At 43.2% G+C, this 26,143-nt stretch overlaps 1 protein-coding gene across 2 annotated transcripts in view; it reads left to right on the top strand.

The window, feature by feature from the left end:
- FNDC1 (fibronectin type III domain containing 1) overlaps positions 1 to 17,929 on the top strand; it is a 96,837-nt gene extending 78,908 nt beyond the window's left edge. For both annotated transcript variants that reach the window (XM_044761133.2, XM_044761134.2), the window contains exons 18-23: positions 4,500 to 4,608; positions 9,187 to 9,266; positions 12,104 to 12,133; positions 13,169 to 13,330; positions 14,686 to 14,808; positions 17,158 to 17,929. In XM_044761133.2, the coding sequence (XP_044617068.2) occupies positions 4,500 to 4,608; positions 9,187 to 9,266; positions 12,104 to 12,133; positions 13,169 to 13,330; positions 14,686 to 14,808; positions 17,158 to 17,273 (620 nt within the window). In that variant the 3' untranslated portion in view covers positions 17,274 to 17,929. The remainder of the gene's footprint in view (positions 1 to 4,499; positions 4,609 to 9,186; positions 9,267 to 12,103; positions 12,134 to 13,168; positions 13,331 to 14,685; positions 14,809 to 17,157) is intronic.
- Positions 17,930 to 26,143: the final 8,214 nt, after the last annotated feature.

Below are 26,143 nucleotides of genomic sequence, written 5' to 3'. Positions count from 1 at the left end.
AAATGAGAAAAAATGTCCAGGAACATTCAAAGAGTGACTTTTCTTATGGAGTTTGTACTCCAAAAGCCCAAAAGCCAGAAAAAAGGACACAGGAAAAAATGCCCCTGGATCTTGTGCCAGGTGAGGTTGAAGGGCCCAGGTGGGTGGTGAGGATGCGGGCGGGATCCAGGAGTCTGAGTCTTTGGTGTGACTAAAAGAGCTGGTCCCTCCAGCATGTGTGCTGTGTGGGCTGCTGAGACCAATTTCTGCGAAGTCCAGTAAGTTCCTAATAGAAAGCAAATAAATCAGTGGAAGGAGGAAAACTTGTAGTCAAACAGCCATAAAATTCTTTTATTAATTGAATATGATTTTATGAGTGGCAATTTTGTATTGAGTTCATAATAGTTTACATCAATGCGAAATTTCAGTTGTACATTATTTCTTGACTGTCACCACATGACCCTTCACCCTTCACCCCCTGTGCTGACCCCAGCCCACCTTCCCCTGGTAACCGCTGAACGTTTTCTTTGTCCATGTGTTTGTTCGTATTCCACATGTGAGTGAAATCATCTGATGTTTGTCTTTCTCTGTCTGGCTTATTTCGCTTAGCATAATTCCCTTCAGGTCCATCCATGTTATTGCAAATGGGATGATCTTGTCTTTTTTATGGCTGAGTAGTATTCCAATGAATGGCAATTCTTAAAAGCCAGCAAGCATACAGAAAAAATCATTGAAAATCTTATTTCAAGCTCTTTAGCTTTTGCTCTCTTGTGTAACAAATGTTACTTAACATAAATATACCACTGTGCCCTGAGCCATGGGGCGTCTGAGAAACAGTGGCTGCAGGATGAGTGCCGTGGCCACACTAAACATGCCTCAAAGGCTGGTGCAGGAGGAGCTGTCTGAGGACTCCCAATAAATATCTTCACTCAGACGTGATTCCTGTGTTATCCTGTAGAGGGCGTGCTTCTGGAACGCGTGCTCTTGTTAACTTCACATCCCAAGTCATTCAAGGCTCTCCAGAGACACGGATATCATCATATCATCACAAACCCTACACCTAACCTGAAACCAAACCTCGGTGCCCTAGTCATGAGTACTCATGCCCTAGTGTAAATAATATGGATGAGCTATTTATAGGGACTTGGGCACTCCCAATATAAAATTGTGCCAACTCCTGCCAAGCTGATGACCATGGAACGTTTCAGCACATGACAGCCCTGTAACATGCAGGAGAAGCAGCAGACCCCGAAAGGCTAAAAGAGAAAATAGTGCAAGCTCTTTATCAGCTAGTAAATCAAGCACTAACGTTTTACCTGCATGACAAGGAAGCGAAGTGGATACATGGATACATCCGAAACCTAAAAAGAATATCACACTTTCGGACCCACCGCAGAGCATTTGGATTCTGGTAGCTGTGTGAGATGTCGAGTGCGCTGCCCGGCTGTTCTTTCTTTTACTGGCAGGCAGTCGAGTCAACGTGTAACAAGGTGGTATCCAGCAATATGAAACCCCTGCAGCATAAATAGGCCTGCAACCAGGCGCTTTTCCTAATCACTCCTAATAAAAGAAGTGGTTGCGCCATTCGGAGTGATGCCATGGGAAGTCACCAAAGTGATGGCCTCTTAGTTTTTCAGGACTAGCTCATCAGTGTTTCAGGACTGCTTTTGAGAAGAACAAGAGAGAAACCAGGAGTTACATGTGCTCAGCAAGTACATGATCGAAACCCAGGCCCTGACAATGCAGACACAGGATAAGCAGAGAAACCTGTGCACCACCTGGGGAGAAGCACAGGGTTCTGATGGAAGCTGGAGATCAGAGGGGAAGAGCCATGCCCACCCAACGCCAGGGCTCCTAGAGCAACAGTTGTGAGCCAGATCCACCACTGGGTGGGCCGTTGTTACATGCAGCATCACTGTAAGCACAAATAGCTTGATGTCACCGTTGTCAGAGGAAGAGAGAATCCTATGGAGAGAGCAGCAACGCTTCACAGGTTCTCACACAATATTTCTAGAAAACAGAGAAGAATGAATTTCTCCAGGGAGCAGTGTGGAGAGGGCTTCAGAGCCCTGTGCACCTGCGTCTAGTTCTGGCACGCCCATAGCTGCATGCTAACCAATCCACTCTTTTTATGTTCCCAAGATAGCAGTACTCAGTGCTCAGCAGTGCTCAGCAGTGCAGTACTCAGCAATCACAGGTTGCTAAATGTAAGGAGTTAGCCTCTTAGATGCATTTGATGCTGTTCATCTCTTCCTCCTTGGCTTGTGGTCCAAGTCTCTCAACCTCAGACTCTCTTATAGACTCACCCTCTTTCATCTTAGCATTAAGTGCTGGAATTTCTCAAGGCTTGGTCTCAGTCCTTTTTTCTTCTTGCTCTGTCTTCTCTCCCTCCAGGATCTCACCCAGGCACCTGGTTTTAATTCCTCTTGGAGTTGAGTCATTGATTTATAGCTCAAGGCCAAGCCTGCCTCTCCTCTGAGCCTCAGACAGTGAAATCAGATGTCCACTGGGTATTGTCACCAAGATGTCCCCAAAGCATCTCAGACTCAGTGTATCCAAAATCAAACTCAGGATCCTTCTGATCCCCAAACCTGCTCATCTGTGTTTCCTGTCTCAGAGAGTGGCCCCATTTCCCACCCATTTTTGTCAGCCTGAAGCTTTGGGGTCGTCTTCAAATCTTCTTTTATTTCCCTTCTATGTTCAGTTCATCATGAAATCCTGTCAATTTTACCTTGCAGGTTTCTCTTGAACCCATCCGTTTCTCTCCATTAACCACCACATTAAGCTGAGCTGTTGCCACCTCTCACCTGAGTATTGCAATAGCCGTGTAGCTAGACTGCCCCATCCACACCCCACACCCAATCTGTTCTCCACCCTGCACCAGAGAGGCGTTGAAGGCAGTCTGGAAAGCAAAAGCCGGTGTGACCTAAGGACACTGCACATCGTTCCATTCTGTGCTTCTCTAGCCTCATCTCAGGCTGTCCCCACCCTGCCACTCCAAGGCTCCTCGTCCTCTGCTTCCTTCCTCGTCAGCATCTCTGCTCAGGTGCTCCCTCTGCCTGGACTCCTCCCCACCTCCCACCATGCACCTTAGCTGCTTCCCATCCTTCACTTCTCAGCCACATCTTCCTGGCCCCAGGGAAGCTCTCCATGTCCTCCATGACCAGGTCAGCTCTCCCTCTACCGCCACCCCACCAGGCACATGGGCTGCTCTTTCGTAGTTTGAATCACAGCTGTATAGTTCTGTTTGTCTGTCTGCCCTACTGCTCCGTGAGTTTTAGATAAAACGAGTCACTATTTTATCTCCAGTGCTTAGTACAGTGTCTGACAAATAGTGGGCACATAACAAATATCTGTTGAATAAATTAACGAGTGTGAACTTGGAGGAGATGTTTAACCTCTCTCAAAGACTCAGTTTCCTCATGTGTCAGCATGGGGATGGCAATGCCTGCATACTAGGATCAGGAGACTTAATCAAAATAAAATAGTGAGGGGCTGGCCCAGTGGTGTAGTGGTTAAGTTTGCATGCTCTGCTTCAGTGACCCAGGGTTCTAGTTCAGATCCTGGGTGTGGACCTATGCACCACTTGTCAAGTTATGCTGTGGTGGCATCCCACATAAATTGAAGAAGATTGGCACAGATGTTAGCTCAGGGCCAATCTTCCTCACCAAAAGAAAAGAAAAGAAAAGAAAGCAATTGAAAGTGGTTAGCATAATGTTTGGTACATAGGAAGTGCTGGGCAAATGTTTTCTTCCTTTGTGTATAACATAATGGACCTAGTGTAAAGAGTGTGCTGGGTTGGGACATGAACTTCACTTGGCCTTTTGAGGCAGCCTGGAAGGCTGGGCATGTGTCAGGACTGAGGGCCCACCCACTGAGGTCCATTAAATAGCAGATAAGGCAGAAAGAAGAGCTGCTTGACTGCCGTCATTAGACATTAAGGTCAAGGGCAGGCACAGCTATTCAACAAGTAGAAACCGAAGGAGAGCCTTCACCCAGTGGGTGAGGAGACCACAGTGAGTCTAGGGTCTTTCAGACACACACATTCACACACACACACACACACACACACACACACACACGGCATTGACCACCAATGGTTTCTTCATTTCATGTGAAGGTCAGTTGTATTTATCTCTGCCAGGAGATTCTTAAGTACTTGTGTGGAGGTCACGGCTCTTTTCTTCTGCTGCCTTTTTCGCTGTGCAGTCAAGATTAGATATGATTCCTTCTGAGGAGATGGGGAAGGCCAGGGAATGCAGAAGGTAAGAAGAAGGAAAGAGGTAGGGAGCCAACAGTCGTCAGGAAGTGTCTTTAATTTTGTTATCTGCATCTGGATTCACCAGAAGGTCCCAAAATCATACCCCATCCTGACCCAGCACGCAGCTTGCTCCCCTTCTTGACCCTCTCCCACTGAGCTGCCTCTACGCCCTTGCCTCATCCCCATCCTCCTCCACTAGTTACGCCTCTTGTGTGATGTGGTTCCTTGATCCTCATTGGGTTCTTCCTTCCACTTGTAGGTTACTTGGTTTACAGTGCATCCTATGAAGACTTCATCAGGAACAAGTGGTCCACTCAAGCTTCCTCAGTAACTCATTTGCCCATTGAGAATCTGAAGCCAAACACAAGGTATGATGTGTCAGTCATCTAAAACCAAAAAATGAGACCTGTGTGCATGGTTACAGATATCCTTAGAGGATCAATCAAAATGTTTTTATGATTTCTTTTGTATTCTCTCTTTGGTTCTCAGTGAATATCAATGAACACTGACCATATGTCATGTATTTTTCTTAGAAGAAATTACTATATGGATTGTAATTGTCAGTCTGTTGTGTTTCTATTTTGTTCCTTCTTTTCCAAAGACTAAACACTACCTGCCATTGGGTGAAGAAAGGTTGTTCTGTGTGTTGAAATGGAATTGATCCATTTGTAGTCATCCATGTGGTGGCATTAGACAGCACAACCTTCATTTGTGACATTAATGGCGCCACAATTGCTAAACATGTTAATTAACTGGTCCTCAAACTCTATGGTGAAGTTCAGACCATTCAAGAAAGATGCATTTTACATGGCAATAAAGGTTCCAACTACATCTTCCCAAACTGGGCAGTTGCTAGCTGGCCAGAGGGCCACCTGGGAGCCAGAGTTTATGGCCTTCGGTGTGAAATTTGCAAAACTTGTTCTCAAGGGTGCAAAGAGGATGAGTGGGCATTTCCTCTTTTATGCCATCTGTTTTTTGAATGGTAATCGTCATCAGGAAAGTTTCCATGGTGGATGAACATTGGCAAAACACCAGACACGTGATGGTGGAGCAGTGGTGTGCTTGTAAACCTGCGCTCTGGGGGAAAAAAAATCCCTGGTTTAGAGTGTTTGCCAATTTCTGTAATGTAAATACCCCCACCATGGCCAATTTCAGGCTACCAGTGGGCCTGCAGATTTCCTGAATATTTAATGATCAGCTCCCTCAAGCCCGTGCAAATGGCTCCAGCACACCGCTGTCATATCAAGGCAGCATATTTATGTAGCAAAGAGCTCTAGGTGATGTGATGGTGGGCCTGAGGTCTCCCATTTTCTGCACAGAGGTTGGAACAAAATTCTCTCCTTAAACAGAAGAAGAGGATAGAAACTGGACAATAGCTATGGGTATTGAGAGACTTCTCAACTAGCCTAGAACTTTCCTCAGGGTATTTTAATGTGCCATTTGGGCCCCCCTGAACTGACTTTCATAAACTATTATGAAATTCAGGATTTAGAAGATTAAAAAGCAAGTACTAAAACATGAAGCTGAGAAAAGACTTTTCTTTATTTTCCCCTAATAGAAATGAAAAATTGATTAAAACAAAAACAACAAAACTAAAGAAAACCAGGTCAACATCCAGCTTTTTTATTGTGTGCAGCGTGACACTGCTTTCATAGCACAGCCGGTATCAGAAAGCTGAAAGAGGCCTTGGAGATGTTTTCACATAGTCACTTGCTGTAGAATTTGAATCCTTGTCTCTCATGCACCACCCACCCCCCTGCCCCCGCCCCAACAGTCCAATGTCTTTCCACAACTTCTGCTGCCAGGCTGATGTTGAGTTTTGAGTAATGGCAGGACATGGTTATGTAGGATGAAGGTTTGTTCATTCTTTCAACAGTGTGAATGAGCACCTGTGATTCATTCGGTTCTTACTTACTATTTGCTCAAGGCCAGGCCCATGTCATGCACTAGGGGTAGAACGTGGGAGTGGTGGGCAGGCATAAAATACACTGTGGCCCTGTCCTCATGGGGCTCACAGTCTGGTCAAGGAAACAGATTGCTCATAAACAACATAAATATAAACTCGCGCCTGTCGGAATCCTGAGGGAGAAGTCTGCTGTGCTACGAGTGTAAAATAGAGGACCTTTTCCTGAGCTTGGGGCTGCAGGGGCAGCTTACCCTAGGGAAGGAAGATAAGCAGCAGTCAACCTGAAGAGGTGAACGGGGGAGGCCAAGTGGTTCCAGGCAGAAAGGATGTTCAAAACAGTGGTGTGTTGGAGGAAGGAGAGGATGCCAATATGGCGGGAGGGGAAGATGAGGCGGGAGGCTGGCCAGGCTGGGCCCAGAGGGCCTTGGGAGTCCCTTGTGGCTTCTGTCCTACCCTCCATGCACATTCGGCCCCCTTATAGACAGGCTGGGAGCAGCAGCTGCTAGTGGAACCTTCTCTCCAGGATGCCTGCTCAATTCTTTGTTCTTCAGATGGAGAGTGCTGGCTAGGATGCACAGCACAGGTGCGTCCCTGACACTGATATCCTCCAAACCCCTCTGAACTGCTGCTGCATTTTTATAGCTGGAAACGTGTGACTACGATGTCAGGATGCTCATTGTTTCCCTGAATCTCCGGTGGACTCATTTTAGGAGTTCATGTGTTTATTTCCCGGAGGCCGCATTACCCCATCCTCATCACAGTCCTGAGGGCTTCTCAGGAACCATCTTCAGAGTCTGTGTAGGAGACACAAGAAATCAGATGACTCAAGAGGAGCCGGGGCATAAAACTCAGCTTTGGTTCTTTATAATTGAATCTTATTTTTGACTTTACATGGACATTATCCACCTTATTCACCCAACTCAGCCCCAGATCACTTTCTGGAGTCTGCATATTGTAATCCATACTTAAAGTACAAAGCTTCGCCACTGGAGGCTATTCAGAAGATGCCAGAAGCTTACATAAGCAGAGAAGGCATGGATTGCTCTGGTTATTTGGGTGAGGCAGAGACTATTCAGTGTATGAAATATATATTTTAGTTCACAGAAAAAGTTTAATATGGCTTTTGAAAATAGGAACTTTACCTTTTTCATAATTCCATGTTGTTTTTCTGCTCAGTATATTTAAATTTGCTTTGACACATTAGGGGAAGTTCCAGTGGAAATGTGTCTTTGGGACGGGGCCAATGTGGCTTTGTGGGGGACAGAATCCTGTGTGAAGAGGGCAGGTAGACTCGGAGAATACATGGGTTTCGGTAGGAAGACAGAATTGATACGACAAAGACATCAGAATGGTCTCTCTTAGCCAACTGGCCACCCCTTTTGCCATCTCCTGAACTGCATGGCCATGCTTCCCTCTCTGGACCTTGGGAAGTGGCATCAGGGTGACTCCAGCGATAGCTCGAGAAACATTCAGCAGAAATGTCCCATGTAGCCTCTGAATTGTGTCATTCCTTAGGTTTTAATTGCCTTTTCTTAAGGGGAAAAAAAAGCATCTGTAAAGTTTGACCAGCATCATTGACGGATGCCAAACCACCGCTTGAACTGCCGGCAGAGTTTTGCCTTAAATAACTCCACAACCACCGAATGAAAGTATGCGTCATTGGGAAAACACGAACTGCTGAGTGAATTGAGATTTAGAAACTCATATGTTCTCAATTCTGCATATCTTTTTTTTTAAAAATGAAATTAAAAAAGGATTCTCTCCTAAATGAGATGTGAGTTGCAAGACTTTTAAAGAAGGCTAATTTTGCTGAATGATCTTTTCTTTGTTCTCTGTTTAATCAAGCCTGAAGTCAGCTATCTCTGCGTAACTGCATCGCTACACTCCCTTGGCGACCAAGCTCAGAAGGCTCGGTGCCAGGACAGTGGTGCAGTGATATGCCTTTGCTCTCTGAATGTAAATAATTCACCTCTTAAAAATTTAGCGCTTATGACCTGTATGCCTGACTTAATCAAATAAGGAATTTTGTAACATTGAAACATAACTCCTGCTGGCCAGAAGGCATAAGAAAAAGCTTGTTCTGAACTCTAAAATGGCGGAGAGCCATGCTCACAGGGAATTTTTACTCCCCTTCTTTAGCTGTTAAGTAGCCAAGGAGTAAGAGAGCACACCTAGTATCTGAAATTTCAGAGATAAGGAAAACACAGAGATTAACAAATAGATGTAAGTGGCTCACATCTCTGGTGTTGATCTGTAGTATTTTCTAGCCACCACTTTTTGTCCTGTAGCTCATAAGAGTGCAAAGCAAGATGTTTTGGGACTCCCAACCTACTTGGCTTATCCGTCTCCCTCTAGATGAAGTAGCTGATTCAGACAATGTGCTTTCTAGCACATTCTCTGTTCCAAGATTTCCTTTTCTTTCCTTGAGGCACAGCAGCTTAAAACTCAGTGACTTTTAAAGCTCCAGAGCCAACTATAGCACTTGTCATGAGCCCAAAACATCGTTGTCATGTTAGTTCCACTGAGGAGGCCAACCTCTGGACTGGTTCACCTTCTCTCTGCCAAAAGTGAGTTGCATCATTGCTGGGTCACACATCCTGCTTTTTCACATGGAGTCCAGTGATAAGAATGAGGTTGAAATTTGAATTCTGCTCTGTGAGTGTTTGGCTGCTCCGACTTCTCCCTCTAAGGTTGTGGAACTTCAGCTGGGACAAGAGCAGGACAAGAGAGGAGCATTTCATGCAGGGATGAGCAGGCACGGGGCAGTACAACCCTTCATGTCCTAAGGAACGCACACGCTCTATGTGATTTCTTGGCCCAATAAGCCCCTTCTCTTCGCATTAGCCATGTCTTTGCTGTTAATTGTGTTATTTTGAAAGGTTATTCGAAAATTCAGAAAAAATATGAAGAAAGAGCAGTGATGTGTGCCTTTGTAACAAATGCCCACCACAGGGTAGGTGCTCAGTGGTCTGGGAATCTGTCTTATGACACAGAAACTAAACAAGCTTCTCTGTCAAAAAATGTTTTCTTCTGACTTCAGGTATTATTTTAAAGTTCAAGCCCAAAATCCTCATGGCTCTGGACCTATCAGCTCCTCAGTCTCATTTGTTACAGAATCAGGTATGGATGGCTTCCCGTTCTCATTTTTTTCCTTTTCTGAAAAACAAATAATTTGGAATAATGACTGTTATAGAATAAAAACTGAAGAAGTAGAATCTTTACTTTTCAATTGAATGAATTCACATTGGATGCTGCTTTATAAAATAAACATTTTCTTTGTGCTAGGTGAACACTTGGATAGAAAAATTAAAAGTAGTCTTCCTTGGAACTGCCTGAAAGGTAGAAAGGTCAAATTCCAATGAAAGGAAAAATTCTAATTTTCAACCATGTGTAGGAAAGTTAAGTTTGCATCTATCTGTAAAAGATTTAATTGCAAAGATCATTTTTCTTTTTATTGCAAACAGCTGAAAAGCATAAATATCTTGTGGCCTGAAAGGCAGTTGTTTCTTCCAATTAGTAGATCTCTAAGATGCTTCCTTTACTAGGAGATGAAGATGTCTTTACTTAATATGGAAAGTTTAACTAAAGTACTCTCCAGTCTTACAGAGCTGGCCACAGTGACAGCTCCTGGCTTAGCAACGTTTCCTTAAAGGAAGCCAGAAGCCATGCTGGGGAGTCAGTACCTGTGTCTCTAAGCCAGGCCACCTTCAGCAGCCCAGCTCTCCACTGAAATAGCTCTAGCTTCTATTTGGTTAGATTATTTCCTACATGTAGCTGGATCTCAGCGCATTTGTCATTGGTAGATATTTTTAAGTGCCATGATTTGAAATCTGCTGAACGCAAAGTATGTGGCAAAAAATCAATCTTTTCTGAGAATGAGTTTTATCCATGAAATGTGGGCAAAGGACCTCAAAAGTGTTTTCACCTATTTTACCTAAGAAGTGTGTCTCTCATTAGTAATTAAGAGAGAGTGAGAGAAAACCATTATCAATGGTTAATTTGCTAAAGTGAGGAATGTGTCTACATTTATGGCCACATTTCCTAAAAACAGAATGGACCTTTGGCAACTGTCAGGATTAATATGATAAAAATCTTATTAATTTCTCCTTCATCTTGTACAACCCTGCTGAAAGTGGTTGGATTAACAACAGGAAAATTATCAAGTAATTGAATTATGACACTTGCCAGACATAAAAGCTAGTATATGAATAAGTGTCTGTGTGTAACCTAGACTGCACCGTGGGGGAAGTTTCTGTTGTTGTTTTGTGTTGTTTTCCTCCACCCCACCCTGGAGCATCTGAGATTTTTTTCAGCAGACTATTGAAACTTAAGAGCAGGAGAGCAAAGCAAACATTTTCACTTACGGCTGATTGTATGTCACTTTTGTTGTGATAGTGGATGAGGTCAAAATGAAGGGTGTGGACAAAGGGGCAACACAAGGGAGATTTGGGGTGATAAAAATATGCTGTAGCCCGATTGTGGTGGGGTTCCAGGAATGTACACATGTTGAAATTCACAGGATGTTTACCCTAAAGAGCAATTTTATGATAATTTTTTAAAGAGAATGGGCTGTGTTTGCCTAGGGCATGGTGTTTCATAAAAATAAACTTTTTCTAAAGCAGACTTCCTTAAAAAGCTAGTTTCAGATTTTCTTAAGTGGCATTCTTTGGGCTAAGATATAGGCATGTTATAAGACATATATATGTTACATAGACATGTAATAAACGGATTGAATAAATAGCTTTATTGAGGTATAATTGGCATACAGTAAACGGCACATAATTAAAGTGTAAAACTGAATAAGGGCTGAGGGGTGTTTACACCCTTGAAGCCATTGCCAGAGCCAACGCAAGTGAACGTCGCCATCACTGCAATGTGGGCCTCCCCCTGCTCTGCAGTCTAGCTGTCCCACCCCTCACCATGGGCTCATCGTCTCTCCTGTTTCCTGGCAACCACTCTTCTGCTTTCTGCCACTATAGATTGGTTTTCACTTTCTAGAGTTTTATATAAATGGAACCATACAGTATGAACTCTTTTGTCTGGCTCCTTTCACTCAGCACAGTCATTTTGAGATCGATCCGTATTGTTGTATGTATCAATAGTTCATTCTCTTTTATTAGTTAGCAATATTCCATTGTTTGGCTGTGCCACAATTTGTTTATCCATTTACCTGTTGATAGACATTTGAGTTGTGTCTACTTTTTGGCTTTTACGACTAAAGCCGCTATGAACATTCATGTACAAGTGTTTGTATGGACATATGTTTTAATTTCTTTTGGATAAATACTTAAGAGTGAAATGGATAGGTTATATAATAGGTGTGTGTTTATCTTTTAAAGAAACCTCCAAACTATTTTCCCAAGATAGGCACATTTTTAAAAATAATGAGTATTGGGGGCCAGCCCTGTGGCCAAGTGGTTAAAGTTCTTCGCACTCTGCTTTCGCGGACGGGTTCATGGGTTTGGATCCTGGGCAAGGATCTACTCCACTCGTCAGCCATGCTGTGGAGGCGTCCCACATACAAAGTAGAGGAGGACAGGCACAGATGTTAGTTCAGGGCTAATCTTCCTCAAGCAAAAAAAAAGAGGAAGATTGGCAATGGGTGTTAACTCAGGGTGAATCTTCCTCACCAATAACAATAATAACAATAATAATGATAATAATAATAAGTATTGAATTGTTTTGTAGTACCCAAAGTTAAAAATCTCATTATATTCTGGGACCCACAGCTTCTATATAAATAACAAGGCAAGATAACTAGAAAAGAGTATTTTTCAAACAGAAATGCTTAGAAGGTAAAAACTAAGGAAGAACATTGGCACCTATCAAATAATCCTTACATTTTTCCTTATCTATTTCAGATAGCTCTTTGGTTAGCTCTTACAATTACAATAAACATTTTAACAATTGCATGGTTGTGAAATATAATAGTGAAGTCTATTTTTTTCATTCTACAGACAACCCTCTCCTTGTTGTGAGGCCACCAGGTAAGTTTCTGTTCTTGATAAACAACATTGTAGTAAACAAGTTGGATTTTGAGTATGATATTGCTATGATTAATCACAAGTAGAAATGCTGGACCATATTTTCATTTTCATAATTTTATGACAACTTTTGTGGTTGGTTTCCTTGCACTCTTCATTCTGATCTAGCATAAGAATGATCTGGGAATTTTTAAATAGGGTCATAGCAGGCAATATCCATTAAAAAAACCCATTAGGAGTGGCCAATATCTATGAAATAGATAATTTTATTTAGATAACCTCTTTGAATATTTTAAGTTGCTGAAAAGATAGCAAAATGCATTGTGTCCAACAAATTTTTACTTTGCGTTTCAAACTGTGAAAGCCCTACTGCTTGAGTCCAAGACAGGTCTTGTGAATGACAAGAGCAGTAGGAGTCTATGCTGAGGGACTTCAGGAGAGAAGAGGGCGGATGGCATGCCCCAAAAGATCAAATATGTCATTATAGCGTATTTGCCTTGAGGATTAAAGGCTTTTCCTCACTCCAAGAATCCCTTACAGAGCCAGCCCTGATGGTCTAGAGGTCAAAGTTCAGTGCTCTCACTGTTTCAGTGGCCCAGGTTTGTTTCCTAGTTGTGAAACCACACTACCTGTTTGTCAGTAGCCAGGCTATGGTGGTGGCTCACACAGAAGACCTAGAAGGACTTACAACTAGGACATACAACCATGCACTAGGGCTTTGGGGAGAGGAAAAAAGAAAGAGGAAGACTGGCAACAGATGTTAGCTTAGGGCGAATCTTTCCCTGCCAAAAAAAAGAACCCTTTATAGAAGTGCAAATAGCTTAAATATGTTTACGTAAAAGGAACTCCCCAGTTGTACTTAAGTACTAAGAAAGAAGGGAAAAGAAAGATGGTGCCCATTGGGAAGGTGGGAAAACTGCTTAGAAAAGCCCTGAGTGAGGGGAAGGCCCAGTGAATAATTCAAATTTCCTGATACCTTGTGCGAGAATATACATTGTGCAATGCTATGACTTAGAGGGTGTGTTTTGTGTTACCAAGGTGGCGAGCCCATCTGGATCCCATTTTCTTTCAAACATGACCCCAGCTACACGGACTGCCATGGCCGGCAATATGTGAAGCGGACGTGGTACAGAAAGTTTGTGGGAGTCGTTCTTTGTAATTCACTGCGGTATAAGATCTACCTCAGTGACAACCTGAAAGGTAGGTCTTAGAGGATGGTGTGCTATGAGAAGGGGTGCAAAGTTTTTGTTTTATCAGGTACTAACTTGACATAGCAGCTGCATCAGACTGTATTTGAGGTGTGGACCCATTATATCTCGCTCTGGCTCAAATGCAAACCAGTTCTGCAGGCTCTCCTTTGGAGTTACTAGTTTTTACATTGACATCCAGAAATATATATATATATATATGTAAGTTCTACTACATTTTAGGAATGAAGTCCAAAATTCTGTTAGAAATTAAAAAGCCAATTTGCTGTGCCATGAATTTGATGATAAGAGGTATGAGTATAAGCTGGAAGTATTGAGGAAAAGTCCCCGCTCTAGTTCCTACCATTGCCACAACTTTACAGAGAAAAAATGCAGATAGTGAAACATACATCAACAGTATTACATGTTCTGTGTCTGAATAAAAATTACATTGTCTTCATCATGGTAGAAGATTAAAACAAAGAATACCATTAGTACCTTGAACTACTAACATTTCACAGTGCCATCTCTACCCAGCTGGCTTTGACTCACCCACCTGCACAAACTTGTTTTTTATTTCAAAACTTTCACAACTTTTAATTTTTTAGTACATACATTTCAAAAAAGAACTCTCCCTCAGCTGGTCTATCTTTTGTCATGGTCATTTTTTTTTTCTTGCTAGTGGTGATCATTTAAAGACAGCATCAAAACAAAGTCTTCCTTACCATCCTCCACTCTGGCGGTTCCTCAGTGTATGTGCCTCTGTCAACATCCACTGTCTATGTGTTTCTCTCTACTCTTTCTTTTCTCTTCTGCCACCACTCTTTTCCTCTCCTGCTTCAGAATCCGTGGAAGAGGTTGGATAGCCATCTCCAGCGTCCCAGGGTTGAGAGGAACAACTTTGCCCTACTGTGCAGCTGTGGATCAGCACCATGGACAGTGTCTCATGCCACAGACACAACCCCTACTTCTAGTTATGTATGAAAATAGGTTCTTCTGTTTTTAGAGATCTTCATACCTTTCATAATTATTTCATAATATAGTCTCTGACTATCATAGTTTCCTCTATTCCTTTCTTTAAACCAAGGAGTAAAAAGGCCTACCATTTATAGGCTGAAACTGCCTATAATATTAATAGTTTCCATTTATTGAACACTTGTGAAGTAATTAGCACACATGATTTCACTGAATCCTTACAACATTTACGAAGTCAATGCCATTATCATCATTTTTTTTAAACATGGAAAATATGACACATAGAGTTGAAGTGAAGTACCCAATTTAAATGGTCTCCAAATCTTGTGTAAGCTCCTAACCAGCTGTGGCATTTTTTGACTAGTCACTGAGCCATTATGTTCCTTTATGCAGATACATTCTACAGCATTGGGGACAGCTGGGGAAGAGGGGAAGACCACTGCCAGTTTGTGGATTCACACCTTGATGGAAGAACAGGGCCTCAATCCTACATAGAAGCCCTCCCTGCCATTCAAGGTAATGCGAGCAAAGGCTTGATTCTATTACACTGGGGAGTGGGAGACGAGGTGTAACATGAGGAGAAATCCACCCCATCTCTACCTTTGGTTTACCATTTGAAGATGGATGTTGGCAGCATTTTGGATCATAAAAATAAGGAATCAACAAAATACCCCTACTGTGTGCTGGAGTTGGGGTGAGCCTAGGGGAGGTAGGGATACAAGGCAACATAAGACCTTATCCCTGCTCTCAGGAACATGCTCCGTAACTGGGAAGAGAAAATCAATATATGAAAGGTAACTGAGAGTGAACAACTTAAAGTGTAGATAATGACAAGAGTTAGGTCACATCCTTGTCCTGTTGTCAGGTAATTGTGCCGATTATAGTCACTGTCTTAGTTCAAGGGAGGCAGGCTTTCAGGGAAGGTTTCAGAAGAGTCATAAAGATAACTAGATATGCAGAGATTGGAGGGCCTGCTGGGTGGAGACTGGCACAAAAGTACAGAGAAGAAAAAAATAAACAAACATGCAAACCAACCGTATACCTACTTCGCATACTTCAGGAGATAAGGTATCAGCTATCTGATTATGGCATCATAAGCTGAGAACAAGTATATTAACCTCAAAGGCTAACAACTTGTTAGTAGCTCCCCCAGCCCCCCAAACAAACAAACAGAACAGCTGAATGAGGTCCAGCCTTTTTCCATTATGTGCTCAACTCTTAGTGATCTGGCATTTTCAAGACATGAGATACTCTGATCTATGAAGTTTTTTAGTTTGGAAAAACAAATACCATAGGCTGGTACACAAATTACCCATTTACAAAGAATTAAGATACAGTAAAATACACAAAACAGTAAAATAAGTGTATTAGTCAGGGTTATCCAGAGAAACAACCACTAAGAGAAAAAGAGAGAGAGAGACTTTAAGGAATTGACTCATAAGATTGTAGAGGCTGGAAAGTTCAAAATCTGCAGGGCAGACCAGCAGGCTGGAGACCCCGGGAAGAGCCCATGTTGCCCTTTGAGTCTGAAGACCATCTTCTGGCAGAATACCTCCTCTTCAGGGGAGATCAGTCTTTTTCTATTGGGGCCTGATTGGATGAGGCCCACCCACATTATATCGAGTAATCTGCTTTACTCAAAGTCTGCTCATTTAAATCTTAATCTCATCTAAAAAATACCTCCACAGAAACGTCTAGAATAATATTTGACCAAGTATCTGGGTACCATGGCCCAGCCGAGTTGATACATAAAGTTAACCATCATGCTAAGCACACAAAATATATCACATTTCTTCATTTTTTCAAGATCTTGCAGTGCTCCGGAGTTACTAAGTATTATTTATATTTCACTGTGTTTCTGGGACTGTGGTCATGGTTTTGGCTCTGAATATGGATGAACAAATTACATTGACAGGTAGAATGACAGGTAACCTTTCATCTCACAAGAGTAAAAGGGATAAAGGGACGAGAGCAGTTGTTGAGTTACCCCCAAAAATTTCTTTTTGAGAAGGTTGGCCATAACTTCTACTTGAGGGGAGAGATGGTCAGAATGCTACAACATTCTTTCCTTTGAGAGATTTACTTGAAAGGTCTAAAAGTCTACTATGGCTTCCAAGAAGTAAACCTTGGAGGCTGGAGGTTCTAGGTGAGTTGGGAGGCCCTAAGTTCGGTGAGGACCAGGTGGCAATCTTGCTTACAGCTGTTCCCAGCTCAGGGCCTGCCCACAGTGAGTGGTTTAATTGGTTTAATTTGCAACAGCAGCTCACAGAACTCAAAAGAAACACTTTACTTACTAGATTACTGGTTTATTATGAAAGGATATAAGTCAGGAACAGCCAGATGGAAGAGATGCCTAGGGCAAGGTATGGGAAAGGGGCACAGAGCTACCATGCCCTCTCAGGGCATGCCATTCTCCCAGCATCTTCATGTGTTCTCCAACCTGGAACTTTCTGAACCACGTCCTTTTGGGTTTTTATGGAGGCTTCATTACGTAGGCATGATTGATTAAATCATTAGCCACTGGTGATTGAATTCAATCTCTAGCCCCTCTCCCCTCCCTGGAGATCAGGAGGCGGGACCAAAAGTCTCAACCCTCTACTCACACGGTTGGTTCCTCTGGTGACCATTCCCCACCCTTAGGTGCTTTCCGAAGGTCAGCTTATCAACATAAACTCAGATGTGGTCCAAAGAGGTTTGTTATGAATATCTAGACACCTTTATGGCTCTTATCACTAAGGAAATTCCAAGGGTTTTAGGAGCTCTGTGCCAGGAATGGGGATGAAGACCAAATAGATGTATTTCTCATTGTAAATCACAATCTCACAGATACATTTTCTTTCCCTCTCTTTCCTTCTCCCCTTCCAGGCTACTATCGCCAGTATCGCCAGGAGCCGGTCAGCTTTGGCAGCATTGGTTTTGGAACGCCCTACTACTATGTGGGCTGGTACGAATGTGGGGTCTCCATTCCGGGAAAGTGGTAACCACAGGACCGTCACGCTGAAAGCTCACCCTGCCTGGCCCCCTTGACTAACTGGCACTTGGGGTTATGAGCAGGAAAAGAAAGACGGTGTCCCAAGCCCTACTGTCCCTGGATGTCAGCAAGGCTACATGATGGACACTGGACGTTTTGAGCATCTTCAGTCTAGAACTCAGTCCTACTTCTTGGTCTGGACTACACACAGGATCGACGTTACTGTTAACTTTGCTTCTCCACACTTTTTGCTTATAGTAGCACATCCCAGAGACAGCAGAAACACACAGCTACAGCAGATGCCCACTGATTCCAGGGGACAGCATAAACATGCTGTGCTTGCTTCACGGAATGCTACACGCTTTCTTTTTTCTCATTGGACTCCTCTGAAACTAGCCGAATTTAAGCTTCAGATCTCTTTCTATGCAGTAGAATTGAATTACTAAAAACACCACCAAAGGAAATATATCCTACTCAAGATTTATTCCATGGACTTCCCCACTGCTAGACCAAATGTATCAAATCTTATTTGTAAATTCTCAATTTTGAGATATATATGTATATATGCATATACATATCCACACTTGTCTGCAAGAACATTGATTAAAATTGCTAAATTTGTACTTGTTCACTCAATAAATGTGTGTGGGACTTTTTTGGAGCAAAGGTGCTGTTTATGAACACATTTTAGAAGTATCCAGAGAATATGTACTCTACATAATCTGACAATAATGGAAAGGTGTGTGTGTTCTTCCTGTGAATGTTGCTGAACTATGGAAATGATGGGGATGCTGTGAATCTAGCAATGAACTAGCCGCGGACTGAGAGCTTTCTACCGAAGGAGACAATCTTTCCAAACCTGTGTCAAAAATGGACTAGTTGCCTCCATGGGGACACATCCAGTATACTTCCAGATTGAGTAAGATTTAGGTCCCAAATGATTTTAAAATCCAGTTTTTAAAAACTCCTTTGCCCTTTTCTGCCACCTCAGTATTCACTCCTAAAAATATAAGCATCTTACCTCTCTTGGCTGCAGCACAAGAGAGTTTTTTTAAAAACACTTTATTCTAGTTATTTTTAAGACATGTTGTCCTTTCCATGTGCTTGGCTCCTCTGTCCTCAGGCAGTTCTGTGGAATGAGGGGTTTGTCTTCTCTCATAAAGGTTTCAGCCTAAGAAATGCAGTGGTGGCAATGAGGGAGAGACACTTTTCTGGGGCCCGCAGGCTGTCATTCTAGGTAAACAAGTTAACGGCGGAATGTTGTCCAGGCTCCTTGAGTCAATTATTTTCATGCCAGTACTGTGTCCACCTGATGTATCTGATGGATTTGAAGGTGAAACTTGGAAGGAAACGAGTAACTCTCCAGGGTCTTCATGATGAGGCTGTGATAGCTGACATTTTCCTCAAATTCCATAATCCCCTTTCTACAGCAAACAAAAGTGAAGAAAATGCAAGCATCCTGACAGCCTGGGAAAATAGTAGAATTCCTTAGTGGGACAGACGAGATCCAGTTCATATGTTACTCACTTTTTAGTTTACAAAATAAGATAGGACCCTCTAAGTAGCTTTTGGGGCTCTTGTACATGAAAGAAAGATTCTTTAAAAAGGGATGTTTAAAAAACACCTTAGTTTTCACACTACCATTTAAATGCACTTCACAATGCCAAGGGGAAGATAAGATCTTTAAATATAAGTGAATTTTCCCAATAAGCACATCGTTTGCTTGCTTTATTTTTCCCACCTCGCCTCCCAATTTCTGTCTGGTTTCAGCATCCACTGGCCTGCAATCGGAGAGCAGAGAAAGATGCCAAGATGAGGCCCTTGTGGGCGGGGCTGGGGTGGGTGGGGAGCACCAGCAGACCGCACATTTCCTAAAAGTATTTCCTGGGGTGTAAATAATTCATTAGCAGGTACAAGACAAGAGCTGTCTGGTGTGGGCCACAAACCTGGCTGGGTTCTGGGGCCTCCTATGGAAGAGAGAGACCCGGAACAACAGAGATGCAGACAACCTCTTCTTTATGGTTCCCGCTCTTCATACGCTACAGGGTATGCTTCCTGCCTCACCCCCGAAAGGGTTTTATGCTCCTTTAATATACTAAAGGATGCATTTCCCTCAGAAGAATTTTATGCTCACTGCACAGAGATACAAAGAATTCACTGGCATTCCCTCATGCAATGATTTTCAAGCCCTGCCTGGAACCTTAGACTGTATTTGATTATAGAAACCTGAACTTTCATTAAAAATCAACGTTTGCAATTTTGATGGAAATTGCTACAAACCCCAGATGATAAAGCAGCCAAAACAAAAACAAAAACACTGACTCTAAGCATAGGTGGTATTATTTCCAATATTCTGTCTAAATCAGGTCACATAATAGTTCAAGTGAGTCCACAGGGGTCACATTAATTTACTGTGTAAATTCTGGAGGCCATGTTTTAGGAACCACGTGGATCTAAAAACCATTTCATATCAAGTTAGGAGGAAATTAATGGGGCTGTTTTCCTAAAGAAGACTTCATCTATTTCCTAGGCTCTGAGGAAGAAGCAAGTTGGCCAACTCTAGAGGTTGGAAGTAGACCTGGGTTGGAATTAAAGGAAAAGAAAATTTGGCTAAATATGACAAAGAGTTGTAGAAGAGTCCAACTATCAAATAAGCCTCATTGGACAATAGCGACATGTCCGTCACTGAAAAACCTTAAATAACTGGAAATGTCTAAACTTGCCATTGGAGACTCCAGCCTGCTTTTACATGGCCTGTGAGCTCAGAATAGTTTCTCAAATTTAAAGGTTGTAAACAAAACAAACAAAGAGACAAGCAAAAAACCAATAATACGCAACAGAGACCGTCTGTGGTTTGCAAGGCCTAAAATATTTATTATCTCGCCCTATGAGAAAAAGTTTGCGTACCCACAGATTAGAGTTTTCTTGAGATTTAAGGAAGGTTTAAGCAAAGTTGTAATTTGAAAACTAGCACCTACTACTTAATAGATGTTTGTTTCCTTCTCTGTTACTTGAGTTGTATTTATTTTCTAACCATCTCCAGTGACTAAAACCTGGACTCTGCATTGAGTGGTTGGACCCCCAGTCCCCCAGTCTCCCGTTTGGCAAGCCTTCTGTTTGTGCTGTGGTCTCAGGAAGTATTATGCTCTTTAGGAGGCTCCATGCATATTTAACATTACCATTTGGTTAAAATAATTTCTAGCTTTTACCAGATGAGTTCTGACTTCTTTTTTCCCCTTTGACCAAGCCGAATATCGGGGTCAGCTCAGCAGGGTGGGGAATTTGAGAACGTGATGATGAATGGGTTAGGGTGGGTTTGCCTATCTGGGCCAGGAACACAAGCCTTAGTCACTGTGCATAATTATAAAACGATTCCACTGGAAGAATCAGCGCATGCTTGTGCAACATCTTACATGTTGTGGATGCCTTAAAATCATCTTCCTTGAGATGAAATTATCTTGCAAGTGGAGGTAAGAAGTGAGTTTAAAAAGCAAAACAGGGACTGGCCCAGGGGTGTAGTGGTTAAGTTCACGCACTCCGCTTCTGCCTAGGGTTCGCAGGTTAGGATCTCAGGTGTGGACCTAGCGCTGGCATCCCACATAAAACAGAAGAAGATTGGCACAGATGGTAGCTCACGGACAATCTCTCTCAAGCAAAAAGAGGAAGATTGGCAACAGATGTTAGCTCAGGGCCAGTCTTCCTCACACACACACAGACACACACACACAAAAGTAAAATATCTTCCTAACCATCCCATGTCCCAAAATTCTCAGTAAAATTATATGAAAACACAGAGCATACCTGTTATGAATGGAGGTGTGGTTTTCAATCTTAGTTGTAAAATTATTAATGTACAAAATTTAAAATTTAAAAATCATGAAGAGCTAAGCACATAAGGGTTTATGATAAAAGTGAAATAAAATTAATATAGAATTGGAAGCCAATAAATTTAACACACAAACAAATTCTTCCTCCAAATTGGGAAAGCAATATTCTCTCAGGCAGAGATTATTTGATGGCCAAGAAGAGAAATAATTTGACTGTTAAGTAAATGATGTATATATGGCTGGACCACAAAGCCTCAGGACAGGAAATAACGTGCGGGAGGTGGTGCTGGGTGTGGGGAACGACATGTTAGCAAGGCTGCCTCCTGTTCCCTCTAGTCTATTCTCTCTCTCTCCTCCTTTCCATTCATTGCTCCATTCTCCTCCTTGCAGGCGGGCTTTCTCTGGGCATATGTGGCCCAAGTGGCCACCAGCCCCAGATTTCACATAGGGCTGCTGTATATGGCTGTGCTGTGTCCAGCTGCCACAAATGTATGCAGCTGTCTGTCTACATTGGAACTCAACCAACTATCTAAGGCTCTCAGTATCCAGATCCAAAGATCTGGGATCAGGCCCTGATTGGATATCTTGGGGCAAGTATATACACTCTGGTCCAAGCAGCTCTTCCCACATGGGGGTGTCACCTGGTAGAAACATGACCGCCTACGCCGGCCCTGTGAGCAGAGGCTGTTTGTAGGTGGAAAGAGATAATGAGTGACACATCTAAGACAAATACCCATGGGTGAATGACAAATAAAATGATAAGAACAATGAGTCATTTTATTAGGTGACTGATAAGTTTAAAATAACTTCACAAAATATATTAAAAATTTCATGTTTGGTCACTGCAAGGCTTAATGCTTTCTATTCTCCAGTCTTTCTAGCTACCACTGGGATCGCCTTCCTTGTTAAACTAAGAGAAGTTTGAGAACTATTCCAAATATTTATAATTAAATCATGGGCTAGTTTCACTCAACCACACCTATGTTTTTAAAGAAAAGATGAGTGCATTCCTTTTACTGTCTGGGATGCTCCAGGAAAATTCTTAATTTTGAACAGAAATAAGAAAGCAATTAAATACACAAAGTCCTTCTGTTATCCGACCAACAATGAAATGAATAACAAGATACAATGGAGATTAGCTAGAGACTGAAAATTCTTGAAAGCCATGGCGAGTAGCTGGCCCTGAACGCTCATGGTGGGAAGTGGAGTGTCTTTGGAGTAACCTGGGGATGTAGATCGTTGGGAGCTCTGAGATAGACAGCTTCCTCAGAGTAAAATCCTAAGTCCTTCCCACAGCCTCCAAGGCCCTCCATGATCTGGTCACGCCCCCCCCCCCCCCCCAACTCACACCAACAAGCCCGCCACCACGCTGGCCTACCGTCTCCCCACCACTCTCTTCTCATCTGCTCCTGCCTGTCACAGAGTCTGCACAGAGTAGGCCCACAGTAAATATTTGTCAAACAGGTAAATGCATGGCTAAGAATATAGATAAGAATTAAAAAGGCAGAAGTTTTTAATCCCAGATTATCAACGAGCAAAATGCGCCCCTCCAGCCTACCATCCCATGTGTGATTCGTGCTCAGCTCCCTGCGGTTTTCCGTAATGGTTTATCAGCCTGTCCATGCTCTCACACTCTACTGCCCGTGGCCCCTCACCACCATCCTCCACTTCCCCTCTCACTTCAGGAGACGCCGCCTCATTTTACAAGGCAGATGGAGCCACCAGATGGCAGATGGGCACACACACCTGCGTCCACGCCCATCCTGTTACCTTCACCAAGAACCGCCCCCTCAGGCTCAAGACCAGTGCTCGACTCTGATCTCCTGCGACTGCAGTGTCTCCCTCTTGATAGATTCTTCTCCAACATTCAGACATGCTCTGGACTCTCATCTTAAAAAAAAAAAATTCATTTTTAATTTAAATTAAACAATCTTTTTTCCATCCCCCCAGGTCCCTCTCCTGCCATTCCCATCACACTTGGCTTCACTTTGAGCTGAGTTCCTGAATTAGTCACCCCCCTTCCATCTCCCTGCCCTCCTCCTCATTCCCACACATTTCTCTCTCTGCCACACCCTGGTTTCTGTGACCGCTACCTCCCACACTCAGCTCTCCCAGGTCCCAATCTATCCTGGGGGCTAAATCCAGGGGATACTGGCCAGTCTTTCTCTGTTGTGATCTTTTGGCACTACCTGACAGTCTTTACCAGCTTGTCCTCCTTGAGCCATTCTCCTCCGTGATTCTCCCCTTCCCAGGTCCAAAATGGTCGCCAGGCCCTCTAGTTCCTGTTTAAGAGGATTCAATGTTTCAGGGTGAATGGAGACAGGTCTGAACGCAACTCTCTTCCCTGGCTTTTCTTTCAAAAGCTTAAACACATTAAAGAGATTACGTGAGTATGGGGCGGGGGGAGGTGAGTGATTTTGGAGCTATGGTGGTGTTGAGAGGAGACATTTCCCCCAAGATGGTGGAGGGGATGCTAGCTGGGGTTCTGGGAGGAGCAGGGCCCTGCGGCCACCCCTTCTCTGTCACCCCTGGGATGTGGTGGAGTGAGGATGACCGTAGTGAGCAGATGAGTCGGGACCTGGGCCCACGCTTATGCCATCCTGAGCCTGATCCCCCCTCACACAACACGGAGCAGGAGGGTGATTGCCTTCAGGGTCCATGGAGGCCTGGGCAGTGAACACGGCATCAGTGACAAGTCACTCCTTATCTTATTTATAAAGCACAAGTCAACTGAACCCAAAACATGTGCCAAACACTCTTCTAGATACTGTGGTTGCAGGAGGACCACAATACATATGGTCCCTGTCTTCGTGGAGATGGCATCCTAGTGGAACAGGCAGAAAACACGCAAACAAGTCCACCAGATGTCAGCTGGTGAAAGTGATTGGACATAAAAGGAGCAGATGACTGTGTCATGGGCGAGCGGGGACTGAAGATAGTGAAGAGGTCCCTCAAATGCTCTGTTCTCAGACAGACCTGGACACCATATGGCTGGAAATAAGGAAGGTGGACATGGAGGGAGCCAAGAATGCCTGAGACTGTGTGGTTTCTACTTTGACATATGGGATCTCAGACTTGACTTTTAAAAGCAATAATAAAACAATGCCCATTTCATGATCTTTGAACTCAGGAGGACTAATCTAGTTGACCCATTATGTTGCTATAACTTTGACCCTGTAAAGGAGGATGTCTTGATCCTGTCCTCCCCAGGGGACTTCTGACCTCAGTCCAATTCCACCTATCCAACTAGTCACCCATCTTCAAGCTCCAGACATCAACAGGGAAGAGGAGATGGATAGCAGAGTCACTGAGGCACGCCCCGTCCCTCCTCCAAGACAGTGACTGGGCACTTACTTTATGTTTATCTTTAAGGCCTTTTTGTGATTTTCCCAGAACGAAGCGTATCTACCCCAAGATGAGCTGAGATCTCCTCTCCAACAGAAAAATTAACTGATGTCCATCTTTTTTGGAAGCTTGCCATACCAATTTCCACTGCCTACTGAATGACAAGTGTCATGAAAGCAGAGGCCGTGTTTGTGATTCTGTTCACCATCATATCCTGGAATCTAGCACAGAGCCTGTCCCATAGCAGGTGTTCAATAAATAATTCTTGAGTGCAAGAATGAATGAGTGGATGAATAACTGAATGGATACTCTGCTGCTCTCCTCTGATTGCATTTCTTCAGATGTCCTGCTGGGTTCAGCCTACTGGCTCTGTTTACTTTGTTTCAAAGGACAGAGCATTTGAGGCTGGGATCATTTTCTCAAGGAAGTCCTATTGGCATGGAGAAATTCCCCAAGTGCCTGACAATGGTCTTCCATTAGCTTATTTCTAGTTCTGTGACAATGTTTTTTGGTTTTGTGCTTTTTCCATTTAGAAATTGGAAACCTGATAACCGAGATATGTTGTGTGCCATTGTAACATAGAACCTGGAATATAAAAGTTTGGTAACTCAAAGTTATTATGTTCATTTCCCTTTTGTCAGAAAACAGGAGAACTTGAAATTAGGGGCAAAAAATTGAGCAGGGGCAGAAAAACCCATGCAAATAGGAGCCCCAAGACGTCTACTCCTTGCCCTGGTCTTCCAGGCCAGCTGACGCTAGGTAGTGGGAGGGCCTGGCGGGGAGTTGTGTCTTAGGCCAGGGAAGAGGTGGCTGAAGGATTGTAAGGATGGACCGCTATATTGACTGCTTGCCTTCCCACTCCTCCCCTCGCCTGTTTTTCATGTCTTTGCATCCATTTGGACTGGACAGTTCAGGACTCCTCAAAACACCTGCATGTGACACTTCCATCTGATGTCCCTTTCTGAGAAAAGCAGCTTTTAAAGGAGGAAAAGTTGGCTTCTCCATCTAAGACTCATTGGATAAGAATGATGCTGGAACTGTAGGGTGACTGTAAGGACACTCCAGATGCATCCGTCAGATTATCCCTTTAGGGAAATGATTAGTAAGTAAAGATGATGATAGAGAGGTAGATGATAGACAGGTAGATGATAGACGGATGGATAGATAGATAGATAGACAGATAGATAGGTATAGATTGATCAGGGAGAGTAAAACCTGGTAAGCTTTCGACAGTAATACCAACAGAGGCTTAGAGAGCAACAGCCACGTTGGAAGAGCCAAGCTGGTCTAAAGCACCACATCCTTCTCTCTGGTCCAGGATGTTTGTCTCATTCAGAAACCTTACAATTCGTCTCTATCCCTGCTCTCCACAACCTTTGTCAGACTTCTTCAAAGATGATACAGCCATCTGAGCAGATATAGACCTTATATATATATTTCATTAATGAAACAAACATTTACTATTTACTGATTTGTATAAGGCACTGCAATGCTGGATCAGCATCCCAACAGCAAACAGATGTCACTGTCAAATTAGGATAATTCAAAGATATTTAAGAAAGGGACTATTTATGTAGGTGCAGGTGGGGACCACGGGAATACTGCATCAGGGGACTGTTACTACCCCTTAGCCTGGAGGGCCTGAGGAAGGAGCGGTTAGCAGAATCCAGAGGGAGAGTCTCATAGAGAAGTCCAGTTTTAGAGAGGC

This window comes from Equus asinus, chromosome 1, assembly GCF_041296235.1.
Source record: "Equus asinus isolate D_3611 breed Donkey chromosome 1, EquAss-T2T_v2, whole genome shotgun sequence".
Lineage (NCBI taxonomy): Eukaryota > Metazoa > Chordata > Mammalia > Perissodactyla > Equidae > Equus > Equus asinus.
This window is presented reverse-complemented; position numbering and strand designations above follow the sequence as displayed.